The sequence below is a fragment of the Pelobates fuscus genome, chromosome 6 (genome assembly GCF_036172605.1).
Source record: "Pelobates fuscus isolate aPelFus1 chromosome 6, aPelFus1.pri, whole genome shotgun sequence".
Lineage (NCBI taxonomy): Eukaryota > Metazoa > Chordata > Amphibia > Anura > Pelobatidae > Pelobates > Pelobates fuscus.
Genome location: NC_086322.1, coordinates 201,543,403 through 201,569,062, shown reverse-complemented (window position 1 = coordinate 201,569,062; position 25,660 = coordinate 201,543,403). Strand labels below are relative to the sequence as shown.

General features: G+C 39.8%; 1 protein-coding gene across 2 annotated transcripts; it reads right to left on the bottom strand.

Moving 5' to 3' along the window:
* Nucleotides 1–871: 871 nt before the first annotated feature.
* Nucleotides 872–25,660, bottom strand: G3BP2 (G3BP stress granule assembly factor 2). Of its 2 annotated transcripts, none has more exons than XM_063458660.1 (12): nucleotides 25,353–25,660; nucleotides 16,131–16,249; nucleotides 15,259–15,340; nucleotides 14,542–14,715; nucleotides 13,417–13,507; nucleotides 12,816–12,918; nucleotides 10,537–10,717; nucleotides 7,499–7,600; nucleotides 6,911–7,013; nucleotides 5,785–5,913; nucleotides 4,874–4,992; nucleotides 872–3,309 (listed from the first exon to the last, which is right to left on the bottom strand). In XM_063458660.1, the coding sequence occupies exons 2-12, from the start codon at nucleotides 16,223–16,225 to the stop codon at nucleotides 3,043–3,045; spliced, it is 1,446 nt and encodes a 481-aa protein (XP_063314730.1). In that variant the 5' UTR covers nucleotides 16,226–16,249; nucleotides 25,353–25,660; the 3' UTR covers nucleotides 872–3,042. The 2 variants fall into 2 exon arrangements, with proteins under 2 accessions (XP_063314730.1, XP_063314729.1); XM_063458659.1 differs by having other exon boundaries at nucleotides 25,377–25,660.

The window sequence follows — 25,660 nt, the reverse complement described above, 5'->3', positions numbered from 1 at the left end:
TGATTTATTTTGATGGCATTAAACTTGAGTATTTTGTATTTAAGAAATACTCAAGGGATATTGCTATGGTAGAGCTGCTTTACTGTCAGATCTACAATAGAGTGGCCCTTAAAGAGGGATCGATTATATATCACATACACCCACACAGTTGCCAACTTGTACATGTTAAACTTGGTTTCACCAACCATTTACACAATGCCAAAACGAGGCATGCAAGCTGCTGATTAAACCGCTCATCATCCAGGGCTATACCAAGGAAGTTTGTTTTGTGGCTGTGGACTAAAAATGTGGAAAAATTTAAACGTTCCAGCTTTCCGACACTCTAAATTAAACTGTCTGAAAACAGAATAAATGTATATATATTGCCAAAAACAGAAGCTTATTTAGAAGGCTGGAAATCAGAACATGCTAAATGATTTGGGGGACAAATGGTAGATCATCAACTATTTATACAGATGGGTGGTCTGTTTAGCCACCTTTGTATTAAAGTATACACACAGATAAATTGTATCAAAATCAAATTTGAATGGATTAGTCTGGTTTTGTGGAGTAATAATTTAAAGGTAGTCTGGAGATCTAGAATGAGAGCCGGAAGATTGCCCATGCTGCAGACATCAGTAGTTTATTATTGTTGTTTTAGGTTGAAAACATTCAAAATATGGAAACTGAAGTGTACTGAAAAATAATCTCCAACAGCAACAGATTTACTTACTGGCATACAATGTTCAACACGTTACAGCAAATCGATATCTTCTATACCAGAAAACGCTAAATATGTTAGATTAGCTGTTCTGAAACAGGAGTAGAATGATTGACTAAAACTAAAAACAAATCAATACACTCATTCAATAATGAAAAAGGAAACTGTCACTATGGTTGTATGAGGTACATTTACTGAAAGATTAAGACAATAACACTTAAATGTATACAGAGTAGGTGAACAATCACCAAGTAAACGTCCCAGATGTTAAATGTTCATTCAAGGTATTTAATCTTGAAGCAGACTTGAAAGCTTAATGGCTCTGATGCTCCTCTAGAATGGTATGTTACACTTTAGTTTAGTCCCAGTTCCATTTGCCATAACAGTTCAGTTGGTGACAGGGTATTAAACAGCAGATAGGAAGAAAGAGGGAGAATTTATAGAACAAAAAAAACAAAAAACCTGGTGTTAAATTGGAATGACAAGAAAAAATAAAATTGTACGAGTCCAAAAAGATTTGCTGTGTATGCTAAGGAATTCAAGTACAATACTTCCAGGTAACAGATTGCAAATGTAAGACTTTTATAACACAAAATATAGATGTATATATAAAATTATAACCATGAGAAATCTGTGTCCCAGAAATGTATGAAATAGTGCAAGACTTGCCATCAAAGACAAAAAAAAACAAACAAAAAAAAACATTTACATAAGCATTATTTTATTTTGCCTAGTGGACTGAAGAGGGGGGAAAAAAAAGTGTGCACAATCAATTTCAGAAGAGGCTCAGCAAACAGTTGCATAAGTAAACAGCAGCAGGTTACTCCACGTGCACTGTTGCAGAAGATTTTCCCGCACTTCCAGAAGCAGCTTTAAGTGTTCACACTTCTTCCCCCCTCTATAGAGCATCTTTGAACTTTACTGCACCGGGCTGGTCACTATCTTGGTCAATCTGCAGTTTACTGGAATGTGTGGATCTAGGAAGCAACAGTCCCGATATGGTTCATTTCAAACGCCCATCTGAGAAAATCTGAATGAGAGAGGAGGAAGGGATAATATAGATATCCTCTTCTTGGAGGGAGCAGCAATGTTTATTTTGTCTGTTTTCCAATAATTGTGCAAAAAAATAAAACACCCACCCCTGTACAGTACTGTAAAGTGCAGACACTTAGAGCTGCTGTTCTCACAGACATTGGAAGTACATCCTCTCCTTCAAGGATCAAGAGAACTTCAAAAGGTTAACAGAAATGTGCAAATGATTATTTGCAGGGCACCACAGGTTTATACCCCTTGGTATGCACTTCACGGAGTTACAGTAAAGGGCCAATAAAAACACACGACCATCAACTCCTTCCCATACATTGAAATCCCTCCCCCCATTATTGGCAATTAAATACCAATGGCAGTTTAGATGTGAACTGTAGCAAAACAGACTCTAATCAACTTCTACTGATACAGATACTGCAGTTTGGTTAGGCAGGCTTTTTTCACTCTCAATGATTCTTGAATGTATTGAAGCGGTTTGGCTTTGCAGCACAGTAATTCATTGACTGTACAAAATCACCAGCAAGGACTGGAATGATGTATTAGAAGGCACCATCATGCTTATTATATTACCAGAAAACTAAAAATACAAGATCTTTTTTTCCACTGTACAAAGCTGAAAAAAAAGGGATTTGGGGAGGTGGAGAAGGATGAAACAGGTAAAGCAGCCAGCCTCTCTTCTTCTCTCAGAGGGGCAAGTGCAAAAGTTCCTCATACGTACGAAACTTTGAATTGTAGTCCTGATCATGCTCTGACATATTGGAACATTTTAAGTTCAGAATTGAAAATGTTTCTGGATATTTAACATCTTTATGGATTCTAGTACTTATTTTAAGAGGACACAGTTCGTGCATTTTGAAGAGCGCATAACCACTGGTTCTTTTTGTGCCAAAAGCATTTAAGGAGGGATCGTGAGGATTTTGTTGCATTACTTTTGTTTCCAAAGAAGAAACGATAATACTTGCAATGTACCAACAGAGGGGTTTCAAAAGAAAACCTAATAGGACAAGGCCTTCTAACGTCCATGTGATTATTTGCAGTGCTAATGTACAATTCAGTCCTTTGATTTTCAAAGTTGGTATGTATAAATTAAACAGTTTAAATCCTGTTGAGAAACTGGGGGAAAGAAAGTTCACCTCAATCGAATCTGCTAACAAAAAGATGTTTTCACATCAAAGAAATGAGGAAGAGGAGAAAAAAAAAAATAGGCTGTGTCACATTCCAAAGCTAAAATTAACAAGAATGCAAACACGACAAATAATGTACCACTGTAGGCTCAACTGTATTTGTGAATCATTTCAGCGACGCTGCCCAGTAAAACGACCCTCCATGGGTATGGCACCCCTCCCGGTGCCAAGCTTTTGTGTCATTCCACCACGTAGGGAAGAACCTCTGCCATCCCGATCACGCATCATCCCTCCACCAATGACTCCACGAGGCCCACCAGTACCCCGATCATTTCGACGTATATCTCTTCGGTCATCACCACGAGTTTCCCTTTCCCGAGCAGCCCTGGTTTTCTTCTCCTCCACATTCAGGCGCACTTCTCCACGGAACATAATTGGCTGTAGAGAGAATTGCAAAATAAAAATTTGTAAAAACCATTAAAAATTTGTTTTTAGTCACTGTGTGCGGTCCATGAAAGTTACAGTGATACAGTACAATATTATCTAGACACTAAGCAAATTAACAGATTGCATTTAAGTCCCTTTTTTATATAAGTGTGACCTTAACAGTAGGACATTGAAATAAGGAAACACTAGAAATAATGTACTTGACAAACTGGATGCATAGCAAATCTCAAAAGAGGTGGTGGCACACAACATTCTTAGACGACAACACCCCTGAATTCTGGATTAGGTAGGAATGTTACATACATTGTAGCTAAAATCTGTACATTACAATATACAAATGAAGTTATCATGCTAACCACCAGAACTACCACAGCTCAACATAGTGGCTCTGGGACAAAGACTGTCCCTACAGCATAAGAAATATAAACAGTATCACTATTGTGAGGAGTTTGGTTCCTTATTTTAAATATGCTATACAGTCAATCAAAAGTAGTTTTAAAGGGATATGTTATTCAATCTAAAGTGATTTGTGAGTGACATTGACCACTTACATGAATTTTGGAGCATTTACTGTATAACCCTATGATTGGGTTTTCTATAGATCTATTTGGTTTTGTAAGTAATATAAACAAAGACTTTTCTGAGAAAACAGTGTTTACAAGTTTTATAAGGGGGTGTGGGGAAGGAAGTGTCTAAATTGTTGGGAAAACAACAACATTAGAAATACAGCTTTGTATTTCTAATGTTTGACCTTCGGGAGGTTATACGGCTAAAGAAAAACATTTGTACTGGACAAGCTCAACTCATTTACTCCTTTATGATAAGGAAAGATGATGCTAGGCTCACCAAAACAACCATTAACATGTAGCTCATGCATGACTTAATATAAAATGTAAGTTTCATTTTCTTATATTAAAGTGGCTTTTACCTTCAGAGGTCTTCAAAATATTTTAGCAAACTTCCCAGTATATTTGGCATACGTGATTGTCAGAAAGACACTATAGTCACCAGAATTACAGCTTACTGTACTTGTTCTTGTAAGTATAACCAATCCCTGCAGGCTTTTTTAAGTAAACACTGTCTCTTCAGAGAAAATGCAGTGTTTACATTACAGCCTTGGGATACCTCCACTGGCCACTACTCAGATGGCTACTAGAGGTGATTCCTGGGAGATTGCGCAGCACGGACATTCAATGTCTCCACCCTCTACGTGGAGATACTGAACTTTCCTCATTGAGATGTATTGATTCAATGCATCTCTATGAAGAGATGCTGATGGGCCAGGGCTGTGTTTGGTTTGTGCTGGCTCTGCCCCTTATCTGCCTCCTTGATAATATCAGCAAAACCAATGCTTTCCTATGGGAAAGCATTGTGATTGTCTGAAATCATCACTTATGATGTCAGCCAAGGAGGCAGATCAGAGGCAGAGCCAGCGCCAGCAAACTGGAGGAAAGATTTTAGTATATTTTGGGGGGGCTAGATGGTGTTTTTAACACATACAGGTTTGTGCTCCTGACCCTATAGTGTTCCTTTAAGGATGGATTCGCAAACGTACTTTTGCCAGCAAAATTCTCTGAACTGGTTCGGAATCATCAAAAACAACAAAACCGAAGTTGGGAAGTTTTCCTCCAACACCTTTGGTATTAATTCGTAGTTCCATCACATTTCCATAATCTGCGTGCAAAAAAAATAAAACTTAATCAGGGTACTTTTAAAGTAATTTACAATAGTCAGTAGGGATTAGAAAAGTGTTTTAATACACCAATATTTAAATATCTTTCATACAATCAATCTCAAATAGAGGATTTAATGCTCTTATTAATAAAACAGCCAGCGAATAAGAAATCTGTGCTTGCTTGTAATAATTCCAGTCTGACACCAGCAAAGCATATAGTCAAATTTCATCTACATGATAAATATTAAAGTAGTATTTACAGAAATTAAAATTAGATGTGCAAGGGTTTTTTTTTTTCTTCAAGAAAATTTTTATTTTATATTAGAAATTAGGGAACCAAAATATGCCCAACTGCGATCAGTAGACAAAGTGCTTTTTTCCCCCCGATTATAATACATACATCACACTGTTACAGCGATTTAATTGCAATAAACTAATCAAAGGACCAGTTTCACTTGCATCTCTTACATATATAAGTGTGGCTGGGTTTATGTGGTTTCACAGCAAGAGGGACCATAGCCAAATAGAGTGCAACATAAACCTCTTCAGTAAGTTGTAGATGTTAGCAGGGTACCAAATGCAACTCTACTAGCCCATCCTTACAAGTTACTAGCGTGAAGAGTCCATGGCATGCTCACGAGCAGTGAATTTCTACTTGCCTAGACTAAAATTTGAATTTGCAAAAGGCAAATATGGGATACAAAGTATGTATCCAATATTCGTGTATACATCTACACTATAACCCGGTTGATAGTGTCTTTTTAAAAGGCAATTTTTGATAATGTACTAACGCATGAAAAACTCCTTCAGTTCGCTTTCGTCAATATCATGTGGTAAGTTGCCAACAAAGAGTTGATGGCTGTCAGGGTAGCGGAACATGCGACGATTATCAGACTCTCCTTGCTCAGTGTCTCCTCGTCCTAAAAAAAAATAAATTAAACAAACTTTGGGTTATGGCTATTAATACCTTTACACTATCCAATTTAAATGTAATACATACATAGGAGGGGGAGAAAGTTATGTTGACAGTATAAATGCATTTAAACAATTTTAGGCTATTTTAGAGTAAATAACAAGACTGGTCACTATGGTATGTAAAGATTTACAAATATGGCTTACATTTTTAGATTATGCATTTAAAGGAACACTCCACATCCATAAATATATGCAGTTACTATTGATCACTGGGTGGAACTGCAGCAAGGAGACACTCTTGCTACTGGATTAAAGACAAGTAACTGCTTTAATTAACCTATAACATCAATGTGTTTATTTAGAACTATAACAGTCTATATATTGTGCAAGCATTCCAGAAGGAAACATACCCGCTAGGGTGTGTTATCCGACAGTCATCCCACAGATGCCACTATTTCTTGCCGTGGTTTCTGGAGCTACATCCAACAGGAGCATCAGTATTGCACTGCTATGCATGCTCGGGAGTACAAAACTGGTCTATAAAATGTCCTGCGAGATTCTCCACAAACAAAGCCAGGTAAAGACGTAGCCTGATGCCACTCTGGGAACACACCAAGCTAAATTGTGGAAGCACTTGCTTTTGGCAGATTTATGTTTAACCATAAGACAAAATGGTCCATGCCACGTCAGATGTATTTTGACTGTTGTAATGTCAATGAAATTAGGAAATTAAATGCATACTGGCATAGAGTCTTTGGAGCACTGCAAAGAAGAGACTCCAATCAGAAGTCTCATTCTGGTCTAAAGGGACTGATGTTATCCTATAAATGCCTGTACAGTAGTAATTAAAAGGGAAAAATAAGTAAGCAACACTACTATGGGAGGAGGGGGAAGGTTCTCAAACTTTCCACATACCTACTGAAACCTTATGGTTCTGTGCAGTATTTGGTCTTTAGTCTCATTCTACCACCCATCACTGAAAGACTTAGCCCTCCATCTTACCAGCTCTTGGACCTCTTGGTTGAAAACTTTGTCTTTCTCTAGGACGCTGTTCTCTCACACGGGGAGACTGAACTTGACTTTCAGCCTTACTTTCAGTTCTTGTCTGCAAGGAAACAAATGGCAAAGATGTACTATTGCACATGAAAATACACTAAAAACACATCTTTGTTAATGAGTAATATTAATGTTTTTTATAAATTAAAGTCATTTAAACAGGAAAAAGAGGGTAGAGAAAACATTGAGGATGACGAATATACCAATGCCTGAGATGCAGAAAGCTTGAAAGACTAAGAGGTTGGTAACGTCTGAAATGGGAAAAAAAAAAAAAACAAAGAAAATACACTAAACACGATTATTTGAATTATGCATCTGGGGAAATAACCCAAATAAATAGCCAGGAGATTTTACCAGGGGGTAGGAGGGTCTAACACAAGTGTTTAATTCTCTTGAAATAAAAAAACTTAAGAAAGACAAATTGGACAAGCTTTTATCACCTTAAAACACTACCACATGCAGTAGTGTTTAAGGGATTTGGAATATTTCAATAAGATTTCATAAGGCCAATTAAATGAGTCACAGAACAATTACCTGTGAGGCAGGAGCTTTTATTACGTGAGGGGGAATTCCTGAAGATGTAACAGTTCCACTAGGAGGCAGGTTTTTACTAGTCACTGATGCCCAAGAGAAAGCCTAATATAAGAAAAAAATTAGCAAGTCACCCTTAAATTAACAGAAATATATTAATATTCATAGTTTAAAAGTTTCACATCGGTGGAAAAAAGCAGCGATAGAGTAAATCAATGCTTACTTTCTCTATCCAGAAATAAAAGGAGGGGTCGGGGGGAGAGGAGGAAGAGAAGCCCCTAAAGACATTTTTGTTTTACAAAAAAAAAAAAAAAAAATACAGTATTTGTTGTATTGCAGCATCTGCCTCCTTGGCTTAGATAATCAGAATTGACAATCTCAGTGAGGCCAAATCAGCAACTCCTCATACAGATGCACCTTTACAAGGAATGTTGGGCATTTCCATGCAGAGCGTGGACATGCTGAATGTCCATGTTGTGCAGCACTGATCCAAGGAAGCACCTCTAGTGGTCGTATGAGTAAGTGCCACTGGAAGTGTACCCAGGGAGTGTTCACATTAAAACACCTGCATGGACAAAGTGTACTGAAAAGAACAACTATATTAAGCTGTATGAAGCGTAAAAACAAAACTGAATGAGGTTAGGGTTCCACACCTACAAGAGTGGAAAACCCCCACCCCACTGAAATTACCTCCAAATAAAATGTCATTATTGGTAATACATTTTATTAAATGTCAACACACAAGAATTAACAATGAAACACACACAAGAAAAGGAAAAGTGAAAAAATATAAACAAAAGATTGGTAAAGTTATATAAAAAGGAATGGGGTATATAGAGGCTCTCAGTAGAGGTATCAAAAATTCCTCTTTATAAAATGTATCTAGCGGTCATTTGTCTCCATATATAAAATGGGGATACACATGTCTAGAGAGTAAAGCTGAAACTGTTAGAAATCGCATTCAATGATTAGACCTAGTAGCAAAAAGTAAAGAGGTCTTTTACAAAAGACATACACTACTAGACCAGTCACTAAAGAATATTAGGTATATAGAGTTAGTAGTTTTGAGGAGTTAGACATTGCAAGCACCCTTGTAGATGGAACCCTAACCTCAGTATCTCTCTTCATATATGTACTGGGTTATGCCCATTGTCCCTCTGTGACCCACTTTTTTGGCAATAGTGTGTGTTTCTTTCACATTTGGAGCGCTCTTCATTATATTAAGCTGTAGTTGCTCTGGTGGCTATAGTGTCCCTTTAGGCATTTTAGTAGGAATTAATTTCAGTCAACATTACTGGTCACAAAGCATGAACATTTTCTGCACTCAAAGGATCTTAAAAGGGGGGCGGGGCCTGAGCTTCATGGCGGCTGGACGCGTTTCAAGAGAGCTCCACGCTAAACTGGAGAATTAGGCAACAATACTGCGTCCCAGCAAGCCAAAAAGGCGAAGTATGCAACACAACTCAGCCAGGAGCCTGCCGGGGCACCCTGACACCCGAGACTCTCAGCCACAACCTACTTATAACGGAGATCCCGGCGAGGCCTGGAGAAATAGCCGGGCGGCGAGGCGGCCGCTCTCCCGCACGGCATACAGCACCGCACTGACATGCCTCTGCTGACCCGTCCCCCCCCCTCTGGACCGGTGGGGGTTATCCCGGTCCCCACAGGCCAGCTACAAACCACACCGAGAAATGAAGACACTGCACCCGATCCTGCCCGGCATGCAGATCCCCCTCTCAAGATGGCGGCTGCAATCCCACCTCGTGACACTGAACCCATGCTGCCCGAGAGAAAGCACTCTGTGGGCGCAAGGCCCCTGGAGGCCTTTGAGCAGCAGTGCAAGCGCTTTTGGGAGATACTGTGCAATCAGGGCCTGACTCGCAGAAGAGCGGTGAAGGTGGTGGCACACTGGATCCGACCGGTAACCCGGCGCCGCTGCTATGGGCCCCTACCGCGAACCCCTAAAACGACCGCACAGCAAGGCAGGCGACAGCGACCACCTAAACAGGCAGGGGAGCCGCATGGTATTTCTGCCGACGCTCGCTCCCGTGTTCAAAGGAGCTGGAGTGTCAGGAGAGCCCAACCCACGTGTAACTCTCCCCCACATTCCACAAACCCAGCGACATACAGGGGCCTAACCTGGAGGTCCAGCCCGGGGTCTAGCGGCGGAGCTGCACCCCGAAAGAGGGGCACCCTTAAGGACACAAAACTAGAGGCCCTGCAGAAGAGCTGGAAGGAACATGGCCTTAACAAGCCAAGAACCGGCCGAAGCAACGCTAGCAAGCCGCGGGGCGACATCGGAGCAGGCCTGAAACTTCCGCATGCTAGCAACCCCCCCTCCCTGGGCATTGGCTGAACTTTTTATCGCTTGGACTGCATCTGAGCTACAGGTTCACTACCAATTGCTTGGACATATGTTATAAAAATGGTACATAACCCTGCAGCCACTATGCCTCTCAGACCCTGCACGTTATTCCTTTTATTTTGTTTAGCGATTCTGCTCATTGTTTAGTATTTTTCTTCTATAGGCCTTTGCCTTACTTAATCATCTCATACTAGACTACCAACCCCCCGGGCATTATATACCTATAAAATGCGCACCCACACTGTTAGACAAACGTAGTACATTTATATACTGCAAGGCTAACCAGATTAAAGCTGTATGTATGTATAATCTTTTGACAAACACTGCCTAACCACCACAACTTTAAAACATCATTTCTGCTGTTGTGGACATGCCTAGCTTAACCTTTATATACACACATGACCTTTGAAGTATTGATTGCTACACTAATGGAAATGAGCAACAGGGAGATGCACTGCATGTTTCATGCTAGCTAGCTTCTCTTCCCAAAACGTTGAAGCATGTTATTTTATTATAAAATTGTGCAGTCACTTCTATGCCACAATGATGTTAATACTGTTTACTGTCTGGCTTGTCACAGCTGTCGTGGCTCTCACAAGCGTATTGTTATGCTATGCACAGAAAAAATAAAGAATTTAAAAAAAAAAAATAAAAAAAAAGGATTTTAAAAGTTTACCTTGGGCGGTTCTTGTGGCAAAATGGCTGGCTCAGCAGGGGGTGGGGTTGGTGATTTTTCCTCATGTTCTTCCAGGCTTTTTTCTTCAGTTTCTGATTTAATCTCCTCACTTTTTAATTCTGGTTCTGGCTCAGGCTCGGGCTCATTATTGGGCTCTTCCAAGGACTCTTCTATACCATTTCTGAATGGAAACAGAACAGAACAAAAAGCTAAGTTTTGCAATATGGCTATCGGAGCTCAAATTTTCCACTCACCCATATCAATTCTAGTGTTAAAATTTAGCCCTGAAGAGTAGAATTCTGCACCCCCTCCCCATTTATAAAAAGCTAGCACAGGATAAAATATTCCTTTCTATTGGTTTACACAGGAGCAACAGTAAGGATTACATAATAAGGCTACATACATCTAATGTCTTTACAATAGTCTATGAAGGCACCTATACAAGTTACTTAGCACATCTTCCACGTATCACAGTAGAGCTGCAGCGAGAGGTTACAAGTTTATACCAGACAGTTTCTCTTTTTCCTTTTTTCCCCATTTTTCTTTTCAGTTTTCAAGCTCCACATGAGCCACTAAGGGGCTACTTTAAACTGCTCACATTAAATTCTAGGCAAGAGAGCTATACCAATATGCATATCTTTAACTCTGCATCAGCTGTCCAAGGGTGGCCCCAAAGAAGATAACATACTACTCTAAAATGTTTATTTATACATTTTTTTTATTTCTAAACTGTAGTTATGAGAATGTTACACTAACAGGCATACCATTCGCTCTATATGAGCTGTCCGAGGGTTGTCCCTAACCTGTTTTTTAATCAACCCCACAAGAGCAGCTAGTATGAGGTACCACAAATGTCTTAAGGGCTGTAAATGTCTGTAGGGCTCTGCAACCCCCACCTGAGCTACCACCGTAATTATCCGGGTCCGAGACACGGGCACTAACTACCTAAGATGGGGGGACCACAACGGGGGCACAAAAGGGACGGGGGGGAAACGGCCTTCGTGAGAAACACAGAAGGGAGAACGGGGAGATGGACAGGTCAACAGTGGGTGACAAACAGAGGCCAGACACACGATCAGGCACCACAAACACCACAGGATCTGGGGGACCTCTCAGCCCATTAATATGACTGCAAGGAGACAACCCACGGACATGCCCCACCAATTAACAGCGGGGGACGCATTGAAAGACAACCGGGCGACCCAAAAACCAAAAGAGACTAAAAAGACTGAAGGAGAGGAGGGAGTGAAGAATGGCAAGGGATGGGAGGCACATGTACCACACAATAGAACAAGAGAGACACCTCACGAATATAGTTCCAAAGAACTTTCCCATATAGTTCCAAAGAACTGAAGCCACGCCCACAGCAGTGCTGACAGCCTCAGCACACAAAGCGCGTTCACAGTGGCTTTGTGTGCTGATAGCCCGTCTGAAGTATTCACCCAGAATGCATCAGACGTGAGGCCTTTTTAGGGCCTCTGAACTCGGAAGTCCCTCTGGTGGCCGTCTGATTGACTGCAACAAGAGGTGTTCCAAGCTTCCAATGTAAACACTGCATTTTCTCAGAAAATACAGTGCTTACAAGAAAAAGGCTGCAGGGAGCTGTAGCACTCACTTGAACAACCTCATTAAGCTGAAGTTGTTCAGGTGACTATAGTGTCCCTTTAAGTGAGCCCACATGTATAGAGTAGTTTCATTATTACTGAGGCTACAGATGCAGTCATGTATGTACTAGCACCATCTCATTCACAGAACACGAAGGAGAGAATAATGACGTGCCTTGATGTATGAAAAGTTTTCCAACAATTCTAATGGACTATGATGCATTATACCAGTACCATTCACACAAGCATATTTTTTCTCTTTAATGTATACGCAATGCATATCAATTATTCACATTCTGATTGTAGCACCTTGCCTATGCCACTGGGACAACGTGTGCTGCCAGACGTGAAGCTAAAAGATGCAATAAGTAACAGCTGCTGGAGTGTGTATGAGAAATAGTAAATTCTGTCAGGTACAGAAGCAGAGCCTTTAGAGCCGCAGCTTCCTCACCATGCTCCGAAAAACACAGAAAACATAAGCCTGCCCTAAACTCACAACTGGGGGTTATTTGGGATTGTGGCAATTTACAGTACACAGGGAGGAGATTAGAGAAAAGATTAGAGAAAATCCCAGTTGTAGAGCATTTCCTGTAATCTGGAGGGAAAGCCGTAAATGACTAGCCCTACAAACACCACTCTTATAATATTAAAAACTGTCTGAGGCGGACAACTTACGACACTGGATGAGAGTCATAGTAAGAATTGTTTGCATTTTCTTGTACTGGCTCAGGGGATGGTTGTCTTTCTTCTTGCTCTTCTTCAACTTCTTCCTCTGATTCTGCAGCACATATCATCTGTTAGTTCTATTCAAGCCAATTTAACCGTTCAACTAAACACAAACTTCAGGGCATGTTTAGCTCAATTAGATATAAAGATTACGCATTACTAGTGAACATGCATTTCTTAAAGGTGAACTGTCACTTCTCTGGAATTTACATCACAGAATAAAGCACTGAAAATGAGCTTTAACAGGTGTTAACCTTTCACGAGATGCTCTGTTTTCTTTTAAATTCTTATTACAGATTTAGCACATTACATACTTTAAACAAGGTTCAGTCAGGCAAATAAAAAATATATGCCTCTTCTCCATACAATTGACAGGTAACGGATGGCTGGTGTGGGTTTCTACATTTACTTTTTTTTTTTTTTTTAAATCTCTCAAATATACATTTGTCAAATATAGGGATAAGTTAACATAATAAAATTCATAAGTGACAGTTTCATTTAATCTATGCGAACAGAAACAAAAGATTAATTAAATACAGTAGCAATGTACCTTCATCCAGTTCTGCTTCTGAGTCACCAAAAACCTCATCCTCATAGCGGAAAATGTCATTATGTACATAGAACTTATTTGGAACCGATCCCTATAAAGAGAAGGCACTACTTAGAGACTGTATAATAAGGTGAATAAACAACAACGTGCTTATATGAAATAAAGTGGATTCCATGTTACTTCATACTTACACACAAGGCTGTGTTAATATTCATTGTGATAATGAAAACCATACTGCAAATTTTCCTCTCACATGGCAATGAGATCAGGATTTAACATGGTTTAGAACCCTTCAAGCATTAGAAATTCATTTATAATGCTGGAGTTTTGTTATTACTGAAGCTCCCATTCCTGTGAAATAAGAGGTGACCTACCAAGTCTGCATCAAGAGCATCCATTCCAAGAGATCACTAGCCCAATGCCTCTTAGAAAAGTACTCAGCCAGAAATACTTCTCTAATAGGAGCCTGACATTCACTCTGAGAAAGCATTATAAGGGCAAAGAAGAGCACAATCACTACTCCTCCCCTTGCATAGTATAAGAGAATTCCTCAGTGAATAATGAAAGTGTGTTAATTCCCAAATGGCAGAGAATTGAGAAGTGTGACTAAAGGAGCATGAAATCTATAGCTTAATGAAGCAGTTCTGGTGTAAAGTTAATTTGGTGTTTAGAGTGTTGCAATCCATGTGAGGGGTTTCCTTTCAGCTTCAGAAACAAAGCAACCACAAACATTTGGCTAAGCCAGACTTGTGCATGAGGAAAAGATTCACTGTACAAGTAACCTAGCATACAGACTGGGGGCCTGCCATCACCAAGCCCAAGGATGACAACCTGTGCTCTCCTCCCCCCTACCTGACTAGTTTGTCCTGTGGGCAGACACTAGGGTGCTCAAGGCAATGCTGCAATATTTTCAGAAATACAGGACCACTACACTCACCTGTCAAGAATGTCACTCACATATCAAAAATACAATATAAAAATGCTTCTACTGACATTGAGAACAAATTAAAAATTGATGAGGAGTGGCACTCCACTTAGCAACTGAAAGCAAATATGTGTAAGATAAAATAATTACGTTGTTATACACACACACACACACACACACACACACAACTTGACACTTACCTCTGGAGCAAGAACAAAGGTTTGCATGAACTTTCTCATTGGCTGTCCATTGTTTGAAAGTTCACCCATGACTTGCACAACGACCCCATCACTCAACGTAGCATGAGCATCCACATGACGAATCTTTGTGCGACATTCACTGAACTGAAGGGACATTACCTTCTTATGAATTTCCTGCAGAAGAACATTGACACTTTGTACAAGATCATGGCGAATTATCTACTTTATAGTTTTAAATGGATTTCTATAAGAATATGTAATCAATAAATGTATCTAGGATACACACTACATGGCAAAATAACCCACCCCCACCAAAAAAAGTGAAAACTTACCTGGGGTACCCAGGATGCATGCCACAGACACTTCTGCAGCTGGAAAGCTCTGCCACTGACCTAAGCCTGGCCCTACATGGCAGGGTTTAGCTCAGTGTAGCCAATGGACGCTCCATGCAGGAGTTTCCAGCTCCAGGGAAAGCAGTCACAGGTATCTGTCAGACTCCAGGTAAGTTGTCAAACCGTTCTTGAATGGTATCAAGATTTACTCTAGGAGAGCACTCCTGACACCACACCTATTATAGTTGGCCATAGTAGTTATGGTGCTTGGAGTGTTCCTTTAAGTACAATGAACCAAAGTACTTCTAAAGATTAGCTTTAGAAAGTCTTGCTTGCATGGCATTTTAAGAATGCAATAAATAAAAATGAACAAGCCAATACATACTGCCTGGCCATAAACTGCTTCCTGGGGTTTCCCACTGGTATCCAGTCCTCCATGTACATAAGAAGAATTTCTTCCATAAAACCTTTAATACAAATTGACAGAAGATTGAACATTGATAAAATGTAACAAATGGAAAAAAAGATTTATAGGCATGAAATGAACCACAAGGCATGAGGGGATAGAATATATGATTACATATACAAGTGTATACAGCATTCTGAAGATATGTTCATTAAAATGATTGTCTTGTCTAATTCAATTCCGACATTAAAGGGACACTATAGTCACCAAAAACAACTGTTAATTTAGGTGTAAATCACTGTTTATACAGCCCTAGTCACACCTCCCTGCATGTGACTTGCACCGCCTTCCTAAACATTTCCTGTAAAGAGTCATCTCATGATTACACTTCCTTTATTGCAAATTCTGTTTAATCACATAGAGGGGGTTCTGGCAGGGTCTAGCAAGCTATAAACAAAGCAGAACATAAATTCTAAATTAAAGTTCAATTTACACAGCAGATGATGTTAAAGTAATTTAACATCTGATTGAAAATTCTTTTTTTCATGCTGGCTGTGTGAGACACAGCGAGCTAAAAGTTGTTTTGGTGACAATAGTGTCCCTTTAAGTCAAAGTGCTTATGATGCTTAGACTAAGTTCTCAAAGGTCACAGTCCATGAACACACAAAGACAATAAATCTATTTGGCAAGGGAAAAAGGCAATAAAAAGATTTAAAAAATAAACAAAAAATGTTTGCTTATATATATCATCGAAAATGTATGTGTGTGTGTTAACAGAACGACAGCAAAAGTAAATATTGGATTAGATATGTGACATAGTGAATAACCCACTGCTTGTTTGAAACTCGTACCTGTGTAAGAAGTCTGGAGCTTTATTCAATAGGGTGTAGTACTGTCTCACAAACTCCCGCCCTACAAGCAGGGGACTTGGCTTCTCCATAACCATTTCTTTGGTACAGAATGGGATGTGCTGCAATACAAAAACAAAACTAAATCAAACACTGAACATTAAGAAGACTGAAAACGTAAAGTTATAGGAGAGAACTTAACAAATCATTGTCAACCACTAAAGTGCTTTGGCAGGCACCAGCCTAGTTTGTTGCAAAACTGGAAGTGCTACAAACTGTTATTTTTGGCCTTCTTGTCGATCAACAGCAAAAAAACAAATGGGAGGAAGGCTGAAATCGATGGACAAATGTCTCTTTTCAGCCCATGTAACAAGCCATTCCAACGTCTAACTGGGTGCCAAGGCAGAGAAATGAGATCTGTTATATACAGGTTATCCACCAATGGAAAACATTTGTAGGCATACAATACACACAAACATGCTATGGAATTTCCCTTATATACTGGCAGTCTTACTTTTACACATTATATGAACTAATTCTAGCTAATTAGCGTGACACTATAGGCAACCAGACCACTTCATTTCAATGAAGTGGTATAGGTGCAGTGTCCCAGTTCCCTTAACGTTGCAAGTGAAACTGCAATGGTTACATTGCAGGGTTAAGACTGCCTCTACTGTTTCTTCAAGGCAGCCACTAGAGGCGATTCCTGCAGTTTCACAGAATTTAACTACAGTGGATGTCCTCAATGCTTTTCTATGGGAAAGGCCTAATGCACTTGGTGCTCACGCACTGGGTTCCTGGATTGCACGTTTGCCTCTGGAGGAGGCTAATCTGTCGCTCAACACTGGAATCAGGAAGGTGTAAAAAGTTTTTTTTTTTCCATTTCCTTATTTCTTTCAGGGCTGGGGGAGTGGACTGTGGGGAGCTGAGGCAAAATGACACAGTAGTGTTAGTAATACAGTTTACTCACACAAAAGGAATAACATTTATGACAACTTTATCACTGGCATTTATTCAACATTTTCACCATATGGATGCATAGGACAGACTAAAATAGTTTAGCCACTACTGTTGCTGCCAAGATGTGCAGAATTGTGAAGCATAATCTACTGAGCAAAAGCGTTAAGGTAGGTTTCTAGTTTACAATTATCTATATACAATTACAATGGAGTCATAATCAATAGTCTGAAGTCCCCATTTAAAGAAACAGGCATTCCGGACACTATAGTGCTTAAGTATTTAGAGGACTGTCCCCCTTCTGATCACATGGAAAAAGTGCCTTTACTTACCCTTTTTCCCCCACCTCGGGGTTGCTGTGGCCTAGTTAATCAATCTTTATGATCTCAGCCAAATCAATGCTAGTTCATAGGAAAGCTTTGGGAGGTTATTGTGCATGCACTAAACAGCTTTTTCACTCGACTAGCAGGTCCAGTGAAAGAGAACCAGAGAGGATAGTACCAGTCTATCCTAGGCATGAATCCGGTAGATTAGACAACTACAAAATGGTGGAACACTAGGTCCAAAAACTGGTAAGTGTTGTATACAGCATAAAATAAAGTATCAAATAGTGTATGGGGTAGCTAAGGGAGGGCTAAGACTTAAAATCAGTAAATGTGTAGCTAATCAGGTTTTATTAAGGTATGCCTCAGATACACTAACTGAAATAGACAAAGAAATGGCAGATAAGGGGGAAGGAATATAAAAGAACAGTGGTAAAGGTGGAAACTGGTTCTAATATTGAAGGAAGGAATCATATGGCCATAGGTAACAAGGTACTAGTATTGTATCTATCTCCACTTGTACACCCTCTATTGTGCATGCAAAGCACAGCACCAATCAGCATCTCCTCATAGATATGTACTGAATCAATTTATCTCTATGGGGAACATGCAGAGCATGGAGACGCCGAATGCCAGTGCTGCATACCCTAGGAAGTACCTCTAGTGGCAGTCTGAGTGACTGCCACTAAAAGTGTACATAGGCAGCAATGTAAATACTGCCTTTTCTCTGAAAAAGCATTGTTTACACTGCTCAGACTGCAGGGAGAGGCTATCGTTACCGGAACATACAACTGTAGAGGTTTTAGTGTCCCTTTAATAAATAGCACATAAAATGTACTGTCACAACACTACTAGAGCATCTCCTGAAAAAGGAAAATAAAGACATTTAATCGCAACATAAGTGGTAGACTGTTACTATGGAAAGCTATTAAACTGTGATTCTTATTTATCTTGGAAGCAGTGAAATGGATTGTTATTTTTATCAATTTCTCTAGATTTTCAGAGGAATATTGAATGGCAACAAAAGCAATTGTCAAATGCTTAATGGAAATGAGAGAAAAAAGTGAGATTTTCAAATCATGAAGTGTTTCTTCGTTAATAACATGCAGTATTTGCTATTCAGCAGTCCGAGCATGCATAAACTGCCATAAGATCAAAAGAACATACAGTAATATTTTCGAATGCCAATGCAAACATCCAAGAAGAGATGTGTGTTAATTGGATTCCTCCCTGTTGTAACCTGCAACCTTATAGCCACGTAAAATAAATCCCTGAGTTAGAACAATTACTCAAACTGAAGACTGCAAATTAGTTGGTCATGCAGCGTATGTACTCAAGAGATACATGGTAAAAGATAAAGCAGGTCAGCATCAATTTCCAGTGAAGGGGACTGGACCCTCAAAAAGATAAGACTCCTTAAAGCAAATAATCCAAAGTATAGTCATGGTGTTCCAGGCATGGAGTTAGTAACCTCTAGTAACAGGATTCAAGCAAATTAAAGAAGGTCTGGGCACTTAAAGTGAATTTAACAGCTTTTTTAATGAAGAATTACACTGGGCAACATATCAGTCACCACCTGTGACCTTTATCAAGCAATCTGATAAAGGTCACAGATGGTGACCAAAACGTTGCCCTGTGTAATGCTTCAGTAAAAAGCTGTTAAATTCACTTTGCCAAGTGCCTGGACATTCTTTGATTTGCTGTAAAGCAGGTCAGGACAGAAACAGCCTACGAACCTGCAAAGAAAAGGTGTTACAACCTAAATAACAGTTTACCTATGCACCAACTAGTCTTGCTGCAACCACAAGTTACTGAATAGATATACATGAGATTTAAAGTAAATTGAAGTGTCGATGCAGTTTTCTTTGCTGCCGAAATACATGAATACAACAGTCACAATAATTCAAAACAGTTCTGGGGTTTTACGGTCACTGCTACAAATGGCTTTGTCATCTCAAATGTACTTTTCTCCTAATATTTCCTTGGCTCTCCCTCTTTCTGAATCTGTTCTATTGTTTATTCTGGACCTATTTCTCTTTAAAACATAAGTCAAAGCAGGGACTACTTTGTCTTATGTATTTTCCCAAGCTTGACAATCCTGCCAAAGGGTGGAGAATAAGGCAAGTTCCACTTCCTTTGCCAAGTCTGTCAAGCTAACAAAAGTGGTGACTACCATATGCATGCACACAATCTGAGCCAACGAGGGAGTTTAGGATCTTTGATGATTAAATAAAAAAAAAAAAAGCAATATAAATAAAGTGATTTTCCCCTTACAGTCCCCCAGCCGGCAAGGCAGAACACTATTGCATCTGCTGCCAATGTGCTGTGTGTGCTGACTAGACGTCAAATATGCTGAGAATATTAGGCAGCCGGGAACAAAGTTTCAAGAACTCTTGTTGCAAACTGGCTAATAACACTGCCAGAGGTGGAGTTGCACCTCTGGTAGTGAAGGGCTAAACTTGGTATGTTTTGCATTTCAAACAAACTATGCACAGACTACAAGCATCATTACCACTTCAAAACACTAAAGTGGTCATGGTGCTTCAAGAAATCCTTTGGCCCATTGACAACATTAGGGAGTGCTATGTCGTCTTACAAAACAAGAGCTTTAACTCCGTTTGGGCAGCAAAGCAACATTCAAGTCCTTCCGAGAGAAAGGATACTCCATTTTCTAACCAGACCCAATCGGGGGATTGTCTGACAACGGAGGTAGCCACCAGAAGCAAATCCCACCCATTAACTCCATGTAATTGAGATAACACTAAAATCACATGATTGATCGAACGGATAACAACTTTGCCTGCATGAGGACTGCTGGGCTTGCTCAGTGAAGAAGGCTTAGGACTCTCTTGGAGAAGTAGAGCCTAAGAGGGTGCCCCTGCACTCCTGGCATTGTAAACACTACAGTATATTATAGTGGTCAAGGTTCTTGGAGAGTTCTTTTAAGGCTTAAAGAAACTCTCCAAGCACCATAACCACTATAATACGCATATATAGAGAGAGTCCTAGCTCTGTGTACTGCTAACATGAAAATACCGTATATATAAACAGGAACCTCTCATTCTGAGGAGTTGAAATAACGAAAAAGCTGGCCATGATTGATTCACTGGCATTGCACCTCTTCCTGAGTTGTGTTTCAAAGCCATCGTATGCAGCAGACATACCCCAAGGAATCCATGTATAAAGTGGAATTATGAGGCAAAAAAGTGGTTCTTTGTTGAGCTCATTTGCAAATGCCTACCCAGAATCCCTTGCAGTAGTGAGATCACTGTTAAAGTGAGATTTCTGTGGTAAAAGCATGTCTTATGGCTTGTCTGGTGTGTGTATTTGTGTTTAACCTTGCATTAATTAATTATCTCTCTCTCTATATATATATATATATATATATATATATATATATATATATATATATATAACGGAAGATTCAAAGATAGCACTCCAGGGACTTGATAAAATGTAACTTTTATTTTACTCACTAAAACATCAAAGGTGTCAACGTTTCAGCTTGATCCCCTCAAGCTTTCGTCAGGACATACTGTGCAGACAAATAAACCCACATATATACCATAAAGATAACGATAACTCACCACACTTGTGAAGCCTCTGACTCCATGGTCATCACCATGGTGACATATATCAACAATAATAAAAGTGCAACCATACACATAGATCGTGCAATTAAAAAATATTCAATTAGACTATTTTACGCTAGGGGAATCAATTACTTAAACATTAGTCACACTGGCAGCATTGAATAGTAACTACTGCAATGAATATCCTTCATAATGTATAAACTGGACTCATAGAAAGCAGGGCTGAAAACCAACAGGAATACTAGAGACTCTGAGAAAGTTCAGACAAAACTAATCGAAAAACATTCAATTAAACTATTTTACGCTAGGGGAATCAATTACTTAAACATTAGTCACACTGGCAGCATTGAATAGTAACTACTGCAATGAATATCCTTCATAATGTATAAACTGGACTCATAGAAAGCAGGGCTGAAAACCAACAGGAATACTAGAGACTCTGAGAAAGTTCAGACAAAACTAATCGAAAAACATATTTAAACATTATAAGGGCATATGTCCCACTGGAATTCACTCCACAGAAGATTGCTAGGATAGGGGTAGATCGCCTAACTGATTCCAAAATAGACTTCACAATTAAACTCACTGGAGATTGGCCAGTTACTAGATAATAATAACTACTAATGATCTCAAAATTGATCACAATGGCCACATAGAACGGTAACTGATGCACTATATTCGATTTCTTAGTATATACAACGGACTCCAACAAAGCCAATACGAGATAACAAGATAATCTAACAAAAGGGTGACACACCAATGCATGAGCACCTGTATCACCAGAGTTAACAAAATCAAAGTTGTTTAAGATAGGGGTGGATCACCTAAGTGGTTCCAAATAGACTACCCAATTAAACTAATACTGACTAGTGTAGTTACTAGAAATAAACTAGATACTCCTAATATGAAATACTAAACAGAGCTGCAACTGTCTCATATAGTAAAAACCCATACATTTCAAACCTCTGTATCATCATCATAATGAGTTACAATTCTGAGGCACATGGAAACTATTAAGATTTTTCAAAGTAATGAAGGTCCTGTGCCAGTGCCACCATGGACAAAAGGGAGGATTGCCTATCCCCCAGGGTGGGCATCCACATCCCGCCCCATATTCGTGACATATTCCAGGATCAACATAGTTATGAGAGAAAACATGGTTATGAGAGAAACATAGGTATGTATGCCTATCCCACAGGGTGGGCATCACATACCCCATCTCCAAAAAAGATTAATTGGATAGCACAGAAAATGAAAAATTATAAATATATATATATATATAGAGAGAGAGAGAGACAGAGTTATATCTAATGCTATATGCCTTATATATATATATATATATATATATAGAGTTCTAGTCCTGTGTACTGCTAACATGACTATAGTGTGTGTGTGTGTATGTGTGTGTGTATGTGTGTGTGTATGTGTGTGTGTATGTGTGTGTGTATGTGTGTGTGTATGTGTGTGTGTGTATGCGTGTGTATGCGTGTGTATGCGTGTGTGTATACGTGTGTGTATATATATATATATATATATATATATATATATATATATATATATATATATATATATATATATATATATATATATATATATATATATAGTTTTAGTCTGATATGCCATACTCTACTTGCCAACATACATACATGTCATACATACGGTTGGTGAGAGGCTAGCATGCTGCATACATGTAGATAGAGGTTTATATTCTGGTAACACTTACATACATATAGAGAGGATTTCATGCTGCACTTTTAAGTACGGTTTACCTACATACATATAGACTGACATGCCAAACTGTATATACTGCATTTATATATACATATAGAGAGAGCATTCCATGCTGCTCTCAGTACAATACATATGTACAGATAAAGGATTCTATGCCACTGTATGTACTGCTTTTATATATACATAGAGAGTGAGCAATCAGTGCTGCTCTCACTACAGGGTCATGAACACAAACATGTATTCCTGACCCTATAGTGTTAAAACCATCTAGCCCCCCTGGGCCCCTCATAGTTACATAGTTAGATAGCTGAAAAGAGACTTGCGTCCATCAAGTTCAGCCTTCCTCACACCTGTTTTATGCTGTTGATCCAAAAGGCAAAAAAAAAAAAAACCCAGTTTGAAGCACAATTTTGCAACAAGCTAGGACAAAAAATTCCTTCTTGACCCCAGAATGGCAGTCAGATTTATCCTTGAATCAAGCAGTTATTACCCTACATTGAAAGATTATATCCTTGAATATTCTGTCTTTGCAAGTATGCATCTAGTAGCTGTTTGAACATCTGTATGGACTCTGATAAAACCACTTCTTCAGGCAGAGAATTCCACATCCTGATTGTTCTTACAGTAAAAAAAACCCTTTCCTTTGCCTTAGACGAAATCCTCTTTCTTCCAGTCTAAACGCATGGCCTCGTGTCCTATGTAAAGTCCGGTTTGTGAATAGATTTCCACACAATGGTTTGTATTGGCCCCGAATATATTTGTATAATGTTATCATATCCCCTCTCAGGCGACATTTTTCTAAACTAAATAGGTTTAAATTTGTTAACCTTTTTTCATAGCTGATATGTTCCATTCCTTTTATTAATTTTGTAGCCCGCCTCTGCACTTTTTCTAGTGCCATGATATCCTTCTTTAGAACAGGTGCCCAAAATTGCACAGCATATTTAATATGTGGTCTTACCAGTGATTTATAGAGAGGCAAAATGATATTCTCGTCCCGAGAATGAATGCCCTTTTTCATGCATGACAATACCTTACTGGCCTTGGCCACTGCTGATTGACATTGCACATTGTTGCATAGTTTGTTGTCTATAACAATTCCCAAGTCCTTTTCGTGTGTTGTTATCTCTAATTCACTTCCATTAAGGGTATACGTTGCTTGTGTATTCTATAAATGTTTCATGCTTCCATAAATGTAGCAAAATCTTACTGTATTCAAGCCTGAAGCTGTATATCTGCATGCTGTTTGTCTCAGAAAAACAAGCAGTCTGCTGACATCAGAAGTGGTAGTCTGATCAAATCACAATGCTTCCCCATAGGATTGGCTGAGACTGACAAGGAGGCAGATCAGGGGCAGAGCCAGCACAAGTCAAACACAGCCCTGGCCAATCAGCATCTCCTCATAGAGATGAATTGAATCAATTATTCTCTATGAGGAAAGTACAGTGTCTGCATGCAGAGGGAGGAGACAATGTTTTGATGAATGTTTGGATGTATGACCCAGGAAGGATCTCTAACAGCTATCCGAGGAGTGGCCAGTGAAGTTATCACTAGGCTGTAATGTAAACACTGCATTTTCTCTGAAATGACTGTGTTTACAGCAAAAAGCCTGAAGGTAATGATTCTATTCACCATTAGTGATGTCCCGAACAGTTCGCTGGCGAATATAGCGTGTTCACAGTCACGAACACGCGCAATGTTCGGTCCGCCCCTATTTGTCATCATTGAGTAAACTTTGGCTGGAATGTGTCTGCTGACTGAGGTACAGGGTCAATCAGCAGCAGACCCTCCCTCCCAGACCTTCCCACCTCCATGACGAATAGCGGGCGGACCGAACACGCTATGTTCGCCGGCGAACGGTTCCCGGCGAACTGTTCGGGACATCACTATTCACCATAACAAATTCAATAAGCTGTAGCTCTGGTGACTATAGTGTCCCTTTAAATATGTACAGATACAGGATTCTATGCCACACTGCCTACTTCTAGAGGATTCTCTGCTACACCTTCTGTATTGCGCATATATACAGAGAGAGGATTCCATGCCAGTATGCAGTGCTTAAACTTTGGACACTGCATACACTGGCATGGAATCCTTTATCTGTACATATGTATTGTACTGAGAGCAGCATGGAATGCTCGCTCTATATGTATATTAAATGCAGTACACACAGTTTGGCATGTCAGTCTATATGTATGTAGGTAAACCGTACTTAATGTGCACCATGAAATCCTCTCTATATGTATGTAGGCATTACCAGAATGGAAACCTATCTACATGTATGCAGCATGCCAGCCTTTCACTGACCGTATGTATGACATGTATGCAAGCAGAATGTGTGTGTGTGTATATATATTTTATCAGTACACAGAGCTATAACACTCTCTCTCTCTCTCTCTCTCTATATATATAGACACACGGTATATATTCATGTTATTGATACACAGAGCTGCCTGTCTATGTATGTGTAGAATCATTGAATGCTATATAAGGAGGAGGTCTCCATGCCGTGCTCCTATCTCTCTCTATGTACGTACACAGCAGTGCATGGAGCTCGGTGCTCTCTCTCTCTCACTCTCACTCACACACACACACACACACACACACACACACACACACACAGTGAGTGGCCGTGTCGCAATCACCTCAGACAGAGGCGGTCAGGCGGCCTCGTTCCTCAGCTCCCCCCGGACACGTTGTAGTTGCGGTTTCCTCCGAGTAGCTGGGCGGCAGCTGCTGGGCGGGATAATGGAGTCGGGTACTTGACGTCACGGGCGTGACGCAGCTCTCGTTCGGTTACGCGGAACCTCGCTCAGTTCCAGCCCCCGTCTCCGAAGCCGCGAGCGTCTGCGCCGCACAAAACCCGCACGGGAACGGACGTCGCCCCACCCACTCTCTGACGTCAGCGCGCTCCAGCAAGCCGAGTCAC